Source organism: Mytilus trossulus, chromosome 10 (assembly GCF_036588685.1).
Source record: "Mytilus trossulus isolate FHL-02 chromosome 10, PNRI_Mtr1.1.1.hap1, whole genome shotgun sequence".
NCBI lineage: Eukaryota > Metazoa > Mollusca > Bivalvia > Mytilida > Mytilidae > Mytilus > Mytilus trossulus.
Genome location: NC_086382.1, coordinates 48,167,549 through 48,179,753, shown reverse-complemented (window position 1 = coordinate 48,179,753; position 12,205 = coordinate 48,167,549). Strand labels below are relative to the sequence as shown.

The 12,205-nt window shown below is 30.9% G+C and overlaps 1 protein-coding gene across 1 annotated transcript; it reads left to right on the top strand.

Annotated features, from left to right (window-relative positions):
- The first annotated feature begins 204 nt into the window (after window positions 1–204).
- LOC134686292 (uncharacterized) lies at window positions 205–11,364 on the top strand. Its single transcript, XM_063545959.1, has 2 exons — window positions 205–405; window positions 10,541–11,364. Exons 1-2 carry the CDS (start codon window positions 379–381, stop codon window positions 11,318–11,320), a joined length of 807 nt encoding a protein of 268 aa, XP_063402029.1. The 5' UTR covers window positions 205–378; the 3' UTR covers window positions 11,321–11,364.
- The last annotated feature ends 841 nt before the right edge of the window (window positions 11,365–12,205 follow it).

Genomic DNA, 12,205 nt, shown 5'->3' with positions numbered 1-12,205 from the left:
CATATCTATATATCATTTATAACATCTGGAGACACTGTATAATTACTTCAAAGATTAAATAATCATATTTTCTGTCTGTCATATCCGTTTTTTTCTACCAATATATGATTTACAACTTCGCAGTCATGACCTTGGTATAAATAAACCGGTGGATGACATATATATATACGTTTATAACGGTGATGCCTAACTAATTATTGCAGTCTTCAGCTTGTCTTCGTAGAAAGATGTGTCACATCCTTGACGAAGACTTGGGGAGTCAATATGTACCATTAAGGATAATTAACAGTAATTAATTAATTGTGAACCAATTTTAATTTATATAGTTTTCACAATTGGATATTGCTAGTTCTTTCGAAAAAATTAACGGACCAAAGAATGAATATCAGCGATAGTATCTCAAAGGTATTTCGTTTTTATTTTAATTTCCTTCCCTTTTAAATTTATGTTACATGTTACGTTACTACGAAGTTTTCATTTCTTTAAATAAAACAAATAAATGACAATAATATTAAAACAAAGGTGGAAATGTACCATGTTTTACTTTTATATTTTAAAAAATCATTTATTTAAATTTGAAAACTAAAAAAAAGTGTTTAAAGAAAACAATAGTTTCAATTAAACTATTACAAATTTTTAAAATGCCAACAAGAACATTTTTTTTATCGTGAGTCAAAAAGTGTTTTTTCGTTAATAATTTATGAAGAAATATTACTAAAAAGAAGTATCTAAAATTTAGAAATATATTCAAATGCAACTACACTATCATATCTCATAACCGTATTTTGATATTTACTATTGTGGCAGTAAATACTTTCAATGATAATTGTTTTAAATCTAAATATTGTAGGTTCAAGAGATATTTCGTTATCTTTCTCTCAAACTGAATTCTATATTTGTATTTATGAAAATGTGTATCTGATTCTAATGAATTCTAATGCTTCATTATGTCTATTCTGATCTATTTCATTTGACATTTAATTTATCGAAAATTATTTATCGTTTAAACTTAATATATACCTCAACACTTACTACTGTAACATGTATAACTCCCGACTAGAGAAGGAAATGCATGGTTCAGAAGTCTGCGACCTTCTGCTGGTGTTTTTTCTATGGTCGGGTTGTTGTCTCTTTGATACATTCCCCATTTCCATTCTCAATTTTATTTAGTTTTATTTTTTGGGGATGACAAATCTAAATTATGGATGATAATATTTGGCGTATATGTCAATGAAACATCAACCCATCAACATATTTCAAATTTATTGTAAAGTTTCTTTTATTTTTGATCGCCTAGATATCTGTCCAAATTATTCGTTTCTAACAGCCTAGATTACAAAAATAAAACTACAACAGAAATCATAAGTCAAAAAGGTTTAACAGTGATAAAATGATTCTATAGACCAATTTCATTGAACTCCTTGTTTATTCATTTCACATCTGCAAGTAAACATGAGTATAAAAGGGTCGCGTATAAGTCCCTGAAAATTGGTTTGAGATGTCGAGATGTCCGTATTAAGAATAAAGTACTTTACTATTAAGTTCATTTTACATTGGCATGTATCAGCCTATGTCTACAACGTAAAATATTCCAATTAGAAATACAAAAGTTTCCGATATACAATTCAGACTCCAAAAATGTGCTTAAGTAGCTTACTAAGTAAATAAGAAAACATTCTATTGACAAACATAATACTATTTATACCGTTCATGATATAGTGGTCGATTCGGTATTCCTATTGTATAATAAGTCAGCATATGGTTTCAAAGGGCAAATTAATAAATACAGAAAACTATACGTTTTCTATAAAAGATATAAGCTGCTTGCAACTCTAGTTGCTTCTTTTTCTCTAGGGGGAGGGGTTCAATATAGACCAGTATTTTGAATTTAACTGACTTTTTGGAAGGAATTGAACCCCTTTCTTAAATTGTATCCATTCTTTTTATAATTATTATTAAAAAGCTTAAGCACTTTTATGTTTTTTCAAAACAATTTCATAATCATTGCTATCTCATATATTTTTTGTTACCATCAAGAAACTTTTAATTCTGACACTTATAAAAGACTTCAACCAAGAATTTCTAAAACCCGCAACCTTTCATTTTAAATAAATAGGTAAATCAATAAAATAAGTTATGAAAGGTCTGTACGCTTATTGAACACAAAATAATGTATTCTAGCTTTTTTAAATAAATGTCAATCACCTCATTTGTTTTGCATATACGACAATTATCCTATACAGAAATACACCATTACATTCACATGTAACGTGTAAACCAGACACGCTGCCTACACTTATCTTCCATGGTTAAGAACAAGAAAAAAACTATGTATCGACATAAAAGGTGTTTTTCCTACATGTTTTTTTTCTCTCGGACAATCAACGTATGCTGAATTATGCATGTTCCTATAAATGTATTTCTCGTACTTAATGGTACATTAGACATTCATTTAAGAATTGAATGCTTCTTTTTGTAAATTTATTGGGGTGTAAAAGCGTTGACCGAAGTACATTTTGTATGAAGCGCGGAAGCGCTTCATTCTAAAAATGTACGCACGGTCAACGCTTTTACAACCCTATAAAGTTACAAAAAGAAGCATTCAATACTTATAATTACATTTTTTTAGCTATGATCATGAAAACACGAATTTTATAAATTTTGTATATTATTCACTCGTGCACTTTATTGTGGGACCACGTGCTATCATGAATGAAAAGTTTTATCGAGTGATGCAATTGCTTACGGAATAACAAGTGATATGCCGTTAGCCAATCAAAATAAAGTATTATAATGAAACATACATCTAATGTAATTATTTCTTAGCTATATTACACCTATCAAATATAACGAAAGTTTCTACCTGTCTTCATTTGAATATGTTGTTATAGAAATTAAAGTAATGCTATGAATTTGGAGTTAATATCTTTAGAATGCAATAAAGCAGTATGTAGTTTGTAATTTACAAGATCTTTATTGATATAAAATTGATTTAAAGTCGATACACGTAAGCTTTTGATAGATCGAACCGATATTCCCGACATTCTAGAGCGCTACTTCGAAAGATATATAAATGAGGGGGGATATGACTTTTCTCGGGACTCTGGGATCGGGTGTTTTCAAGCTCAGGATTTCGGGATTGCCCTTTCGGGATCCGGGAATTTTTTTTCGAATTTCGGGACCTCGGGATCTTCTGTTTTTAAGCCTGGGATTTCGGGATTTCGGGATCAGGACCCCTCCTATCCCCCCTCATATATGGGCGGGCCTCAACGGCTCCTTAACAAAAATGTGTTCTAGTTAAGTGAAAAAGGATGTTATACTAAACTCCAAAACATATAAATGACCTAAAACTAAAATGATACAAGACTTACAAAGGGCAATTGGGTAAAAGTTGTTTAGAGAGATCTCAACCTTCATAATATATAATAATATATCATTTATAAGTTTCTAATTGTATATGCATTTAGCAAGCCTCGCGCTTTAAATATTAAAATGGTACTGTCTAAAGTGGAGAAATATCGTAATACACTTGTTGCAGTTGTGGAATCTATAATCAACTTGTGGTTCATTTGATCCCGGTTCTTCTTTGGTCAAAATTCGATTATGACGTCAAATTCTCTTGCTTTCCTCTTAATTGTCTATTGTGACGTCATGCAAAAAGACGACCAAGTCTGATTACGTCACAATTAACACATCTGTTTGGAGACGATTAGAGAAACAGATTCCATCATACCACCAAATATCGCGAAGATATTTATCTTCTCTCGACAGTTTTATTTCAAAAAAATAAAATTTAACTGTCTCGAGTGGATACATAACCGTATTTAAGAATATATATGTCTCCGTTCACGATATGTATCCACATTCTATTAAATCGTTGGCAATATGTATTCTCATTCAAGAATTATTCTTTAAATTTAAAAATGTAACTATATAAAGATAATGAAAATATCGTTCTGAACGAGTTCTTTGTAATAATATCTATATACATTGTGTATCTCAAATTCTTAGCAAATTTACCTTCCTCTTACGGCAATAATTATCTTATCAATTTCATGAATTTGTTGTTCGCTTGATTTTCTTGATCATATATTATGACGTCATGCATTGAAAATCTTATCGTATTTATTAAACTTCCTTAATTTTACGCAGAACCCAGATTTATTATGCGCAGATATAAAGCAGTTTAAAAAAAAACCTCAGTTTTGGGTTAATAACAGTCCCCAACATGCTGCGATTTGAAATTATATAATTTAGTGTCTTTATCATATGTTAATAACCTCCAAAATAACATTTTTTCAAGTTCTCGGACAACAGCCTCTTTCACAAAAATGGGACGAAAGGACAACTTTTAAACTTCTTTCAAGATGATATGACGTATTTGTACTCTTAGCTAATAAGTTTGGTTGACCGTTGGAAGGCATCGATGAGAAAAAAGTCTTTATTTGACATGTACCTTCGGAAGTAAGGATACACTTCTTTTTATAGAAAAACAGTTTGGAAAACAACTCATACTTTGCCGTTTTTATTTGATTTCGCATTTTGGTGTTTTAACGCCACTTTTAAGCACTGCGTTTTGGCTATTTTGTGGCGGGCAGTTTTTATTTGGTGGAGGAAACTGACAATCCTATTCAATTAAGATTGGAGTCGAGTGCACCCACAGGAGCGGGTTTTCAACTCACAATCTTAGTGTCGACTTGCTAGTAATTAAACAAAAAATACTTAGACCACCGAAGCCCAATTTGCTTTTCTGAGAATGTTTGCTAAGTTTCTGCACTAGTAGGTTAGGTATATAATTTCAGACAGGGATGGTATACTTGTCTGGTGATATGACGAACTACCATTAATTTAGAACCTTGGATTAGGTGAATAAAAGTCAAACACTTTTGTTATAAAACAACTAAATTGACTTAAAAGTCTTATAAAACAGAATCGAAGACGTACAAATTAACTTGTCGTAATGCGTAAAGTCGTTTAGAATATATTCCTCGAAAATAATTTACTGCTAACCTAGATTTTCTCAAGTAAAGTAAATTGTTTGCCTTTTGTATTGCTCGTCAACAGGATGAATTTGTATTGTTTAAATGTCCGTGAAGAGATAAATTTGTCTCGGTTTTATCAGTAATAATTAAATTAGAATACAGGAAATAACCAATTATTGCTACGTATGATTTCATTTAATTCTATCATTGCTTTTTTGGAATGCGTTTTATTTTCTAGGAACTATAGTAAAGTAGTAAAGCTAATGACGCATGGTCACAAATAATTCTGATAAATACTTTTCTAACACCTGGGTAAGCAGTACTTTTCTTCGATTTATTAATTCAGTACGTTTCGTTCGTTTCTCTTTTTGGTATTGATCCGCATAAATCAAAATACAGACGAAAATCTCAAATTCATTAGACGTTTGAACTATCTTCTAATCTTCGTTATGCCATCGTACGTTCTACATTGTTACATATTTTCTATGTTTCCTATTAACATGAAATTGATATTCAACATAAGACGATAAGGGGAATCAAATATCGTCCTTCAACCACAAAGAATAACAGTTTCATATTACTTTCAAAAGTACATTGTATGTCTACAGTGATGGATACATTGATGCAAAATCAATAAGGTTAGGGGATGACTAAACCGAATATATGTACTTCAGTCGTTATAAGTATAGGTGATAACTAAACCGAATAATTCAGTCGTTTTAAGGTTAGGGGATAACTAAACCGAATAATTCAGTCGTTGTAAGGTTAGGGGATAACTAAACCGAATAATTCAGTCCTTGTAAGGTTAGGGTATAATAACTAAACCGAATAATTCAGTCGTTATAAGGTAAGGTGATAATTAAACCGAATACAACAGTCTTTATAAGGTTAGGTGATAACTAAACCGAATACTACAGTCTTTATAAGGTTAGGGGATAACTAAACCGAATACTACAGTCTTTATAAGGTAAGGTGATAACTAAACCGAATACTACAGTCTTTATAAGGTTAGGGGATAACTTAACCGAATAATTCAGTCTTTATAAGGTTAGGGGATAACTAACCGAATACTTAAGTCTACAGTCTTTTTAAGGTTAGAGGATAACTAGACCGAATAATCCAGTCGTTATAATCTGATCTACGATTTCTTTATTAACCTCGCAAATAGGGGATATCGATTATGGGAAGGGACTAAATTATTCGGGTAAGGTTAGGGGATAACTAAACCGAATAATTCAGTCTTTATAAGGTAAGGTTATAGCTAAACCGAATACTACAGTCTTTATAAGGTAAGGTGATAACTAAACCGAATACTACAGTCTTTATAAGGTTAGGGGATAACTAAACCGAATAATTCAGTCTTTATAAGGTAAGGTGATAATTAAACCGAATACTACAGTCTTTATAAGGTAAGGTGATAACTAAACCGAATACTACAGTCTTTATAAGGTTAGGGGATAACTAACCGAATACTTAGTCTACAGTCTTTTTAAGGTTAGGGGATAACTAAACCGAATACTACAGTCTTTATAAGGTTAGGGGATAACTAACCGAATACTTAAGTCTACAGTCTTTTTAAGGTAAGGGGATATCGATTATGGGAAGGGACTTAATTATTCGGGTAAGGTTAGGGGATAACTAAACCGAATATTTCAGTCTTTATAAGGTAAGGTTATAGCTAAACCGAATACTACAGTCTTTATAAGGTAAGGTGATAACTAAACCGAATACTACAGTCTTTATAAGGTTAGGGGATAACTAAACCGAATAATTCAGTCTTTATAAGGTAAGGTGATAATTAAACCGAATACTACAGTCTTTATAAGGTAAGGTTATAGCTAAACCGAATACTACAGTCTTTATAAGGTAAGGTGATAACTAAACCGAATACTACAGTCTTTATAAGGTAAGGTGATAACTAAACCGAATACTACAGTCTTTATAAGGTTAGGGGATAACTAACCGAATACTTAGTCTACAGTCTTTTTAAGGTTAGCGGATAACTAGACCGAATAATCCAGTCGTTATAATCTGATCTACGATTTCTTTATTAACCTCGCAAATAGGGGATATCGATTATGGAGAGGGACTAAATTATTCGGGTACGGGGATAACAATATTTACTGCTTAACTTGAATATAGTATTACGATAACAATATTTACTGCTTAAATATGCACCTATACGCAAACATTTTGTGTTTTAAAATTCTGCATTAGGGATCCATTGACTGTACCATTTGATTTTTAGGGGGGGGATTTTTTGGTGTGGGGGGAAGGGGGCGGGGCTCGAATGAAAATGTTGTGCTGCCTTTGTTTTAGTTGAAATCTGTCCTGCCTTTTTTTTTTAAAGTTTATCCTGCCCTTTTCTACATGAATTATCATTCTGCATTTTTTTTTTGCAAAATGTCTCATCCTGCATTTTTTTAACCCCATACTGCTGTCTGGTCAATTTGTTTTCAAGTTTCATCTTAGGTTTTAAATTGGTTTCAATCATTATCTTGAACTGACACCCATTGGAAATAATTTAAAATATATGGTACGAGTGTCATTAGACAACTCTCCATCCATTTAACAATGTATAAAATATTTTCAATATAAGAATGAAAATAAATATGTTCCGAGTGAAGGACGGATGCATTCGTGAAAAGTACTATGGTATTAATTGCCGTCAATTCTACCACGGTATCATTATGGTAAGACATTATGTTGACATTAACTTGTATTTTATGTTTTTGTACCGTTTGACAACTGCTCCATCGATGTGTATTTAAGGTGGTACTTAACACTACAGGGAGATAACTCTTTCAAATATGCTAAACGTTTTAATGCCATTGTGTTGTTAAGGGAATGTTAAGCTTCTCAATGATCAAAATTAGTGTTTGTCAAAATGCTATACAACCAGTGTGTTTTTTCTGATAAAATGGTTGGTTCAAATTTTCTAAATTATTATACTTTTCTCAAATGGTCACTGTAAATACTTTGTCAAAATTTTATGAAAATTAAACGAGCCAAATTAATTTAAGTGAAGGTGTTGGGTACCACCTTAACACACTCTTCCATTCACATTTAATGAAAGTGAAAAATAGTATTTGGGTAAAAACAATAGAACATTTCTTATAAATTATCTGACAGTGTCACATTGAAACTCAGTATACTAGTTTAAGCAATGACAAAACATGACTCTATATAAAAAAGAAGATGTGTATGTTAATTACGAGGTGAATATTCGGCATGTATTCCTCCTCTTTTGGAATAAGTAAAGTATAACTGTAAAAATAAGATTATATACAATATAGTCGAATTTCATTTAGTCAATTGATTGATTTGTATTAACACTAATCTCCACACTATTGTGCGTTTAATGGCGGTGCTTTAATTGGTAGAGGAAGTCAAAAACAATGAGTAGAAAAACTTACAATCTTATTCAATTAGGATTATGGACAAGTGCACCCGCACAATTGGGTTTCGAGCTCACAACCTCAGTGTTGACTACATGTAGCTAGTGAATACAGTAGTTGTACTACTAAGACCACTCGGCCACCAGGCCCCCCAAATTTCATTTAAAATAATTATTTCCCGAAGAGTACGACTCGTCTAACTCAAAGTTTGACTGTTAAAATGGTCAGAGTTATATTTTCCATAGTTCTAAGTGCAAAATTATTCCTGACTTGAATTAAATAAACGTAGTCCATACGTACATGCATACTATCATGCAGCAAATTTGACAAGAAACTGATAGCTTTGTATATCAAATAACCAGACGTAATTGTCCTTTTAGCTTACCACTCAGTGAACTAATATCTTCTGAAACTTTTAATCAATTACTACCCTTTATTATCTTTTTACTATATGTTCTAACTCATCCGTTGGATGACTGCACTTGTATCGATAAAATAAAGTTGAAATATAAAAGTACAATCGCAGAACATTTGTTTACTTGTTACAAAAAATGATTTAATTAGTTTATTAGCCATTTCTTCCATGTTCTGTAAAATCTGCAATTTACGTTTTTACTTACGGCATACCAGTGTTTACATGATTAATCAACTGTATGGTTAAGCATAAATGAAGTCTAATACAATCATTTTGTTTCAAATACGATGAAAGTAGTCCCCACTTCCAGATAGATAAATTGGTTAGACATTATAAAAGATAGATTAAGAGAAGTAAATATATTATTTGAACCAAAATGAAATTGGAAAGAGAAGTTTTCTTGTTCTCCGGTGCTAATAACCTGAATCTGGTACAAGACACACTTACATCACATAGAAATAATGTCCTTCAGCTACTTATTTAATTTCGTTACAAGCCAGTACATAGACGAAATATTGTTTTCAATGTTTTAGAATATGATAAAACTTCCATATGGCTTAAAGCCTTTACATTTTTAAATTCAAAGCCGAAGGAAATAGAACGTAAACAATTCAATTTTTTTAGCGTTTTCCTTTTTGTCCTAGTTTATTTTACCGTTGCACTGGTAACAAGAAGTTGATACAATAATTTACTCATAATCTTGTTAACTAGTACGATGTGTGACTTAAAGAAAGTTTATAAAATACTTAATATTATGATCATATGAAAATACAGTAATGTCTATTTTCATGCCTTAATTTATTTGCTATTATTCATAAAAGCTATTTGTAGTTTTTATTTAATGTGGTCTTGTTCAATTTCAACATAAAACTTCAGACTACCTTAAGAAATAGTTAAAAAAAAAAATAACTATAGTGTATCTTTCATAAAGTTTCCGAAACTGAAACTTAATATATTTTTTAGCTGAGCAATATATATTTAATATATTTGATGAGATATTTATGTGTCTAATTGATGATTGTCTTCTATTTTACTACTTGTAAAACTGTTAAACAACGACCATTATATTTAAAAAAAAAACCAACAACAAAAACCCCCCAAAAAAAACCCACGATGTTCGACAAAACATGACGATGGCTATTTCATATAACTTTATCAATCATGTACAACAAAGGCTATTGAATGTGCACGGTTTCAATCATTTACAGCTAAATAACAAAAAATGCAAAACCATGAGGTCGTTTGCTTCAGAGCCGGAAGTTTGAGCTTTAATTCAAGTTTTCAGAAATTATCATTCCCTATTTGAAAAATACTTAAAGGCCTGCGCAAGTTATTTTTTCCATCAAATCGTATGTTCATAAAAATGTCAAATTTCGATATTAACATTTAATATTTGCATAATCAATCATTAACTTTCCGGTAATTCTAAAAGAATAAAAAAGGCTAACATGAAGAAGATACAAAAAAAATTTAAACCAGGATGAACACTCAATAAATAACGCATTTTTCTTTCTTTCTTCAACAGTTAGCAGTGAATAACAATTTAGGTAGAAGTTACTTGTGATATAACCAAAAAAAATAAGTCATAGCATAACGTGTTCTAGCTCAAAACAGACGAACAAACACATATATACTGATAATTAAAAAAAAAACAATACCAAACACATAGGATACCAGACTTATATGTTTCATAATAATCGTATTCTCATTCTTAAACTTTAATGTAGTTTATTTATTTTTTACAGGTCTTATGTTGCGTCAGTATTTGTGTTATGATAATGACAGATGTTCTTAATGCATTAAGTATGAAGGAAAATATTAATTCGAAATCCAAAAATACAACAAGAAACATTTTACCTGAAAAGTGGATTCACAGGACGTCTGATAATGTTTTATTTCCAATACTTGATAACATGGAACTGTCCACGTCAAGACATGTGGCTTTCACAGACAATAAGCCTATACTTCCACCTTCCTCTGATTTTAGAAATTCTTTCACCGTTGGTTTAAACAAAATTAATTCATTTTCAAAAGTACAAACTGGAAAAAAGCGAAGAAATAGAAAAAATAAGAAGAGGAAAAATAGGAAAAACAATAAGAGAAGAAATCGTCATCGACATGCAAAATCTAGGTTACGATCAAAACGGTCGCATATTGTAGGAGAAGTGTCCAGTGTATGCACAAGTATCAGCAAGTGGGTGACCCCATCAGGGGAGGAAACTCTAGATCAGTGGGAACAACCTGTTACTATTTTACCATACATCATTGCTGGTGAAAGACGTATACAACAATTTATTTATGAAACGTCTTGTCTAGAAGACAATATTCCTTGTAAAGGTATAGATAAAAGACATTACAAATCGGAGTGTATTACCAAAAAGGTGTATGCATACGCTTATGTACGCAACAGTACGGGAGAAGAGAACTGGAGCTACATCCAAATAAATGGGTACTGTAATTGTAAACTGCAACGAAAACATCATTCTGGGCCACGAAATATTTTGGATTATTTAAGCTTATCGTAGATATTAAGTGCATTTTGTTTTTGATTGTCTATATTTTCAAATTTGTTACAATCATCATACTTTGTTCCTATTAATTGAATCATCGTTTATATATAGTTACTACATTTTAATATACATATTTTTGTCATGTTTACTAGGATATGTAAATAAAACAAATGGAGTTAGATTAGTTTTTTTCAGTTATCATTACTGTGAGGTTTATTTATCCATTATGTTTAGTTTGATTTTTTATGAAATATGCAGGTGTTTTCCTTTTTAATTTTTTTATTTTCGTTTTAAAAAGGTGATATACACATATCTCAAATTCATTTTCATCGTTTTTAGACCTTGACAAATTGTATGGAAATTTGACTTTTCCATAGATTTTTGTGTTGGCACATAACTGTCTCATGTTTTTTCTTAATGGGGTATTCTTTCAACTTATGTTAGTTTATTCATTTGTAGCATACTTGGTTTTGCCCCCAATTCATTCGTGTGTCAATTGAATCTTTTGAAAAATGCAGGTATTTTATTCAATTTCTTTATTTAGTTTATAAAAGGCTAATATACACCTGTTTTTTATACATTCTCATCTTCAACAAATTTAATTGACCTTGTCTTATATTGAAGTCCGATTGTTCACCTTTTGATTCCTGACATTGTTTGTGTAGATTGTATATTGTAGTATATACCATTATTCATTTTAATCATATAAACAATTGAAAAAAACACATGTGTAATTTATCCGAATTTCAAATATTATTATAGATTTAATGATAAAATGGCTGCTTTACGTTATAAAAATTTCACTAGTTTTATATACAAATATTGACATGAAGAAACGACGCAGACAAGGATGTCCTTTATCTGTTCTGGTATTTAATCAATTGTTTGTCAGTATATTCT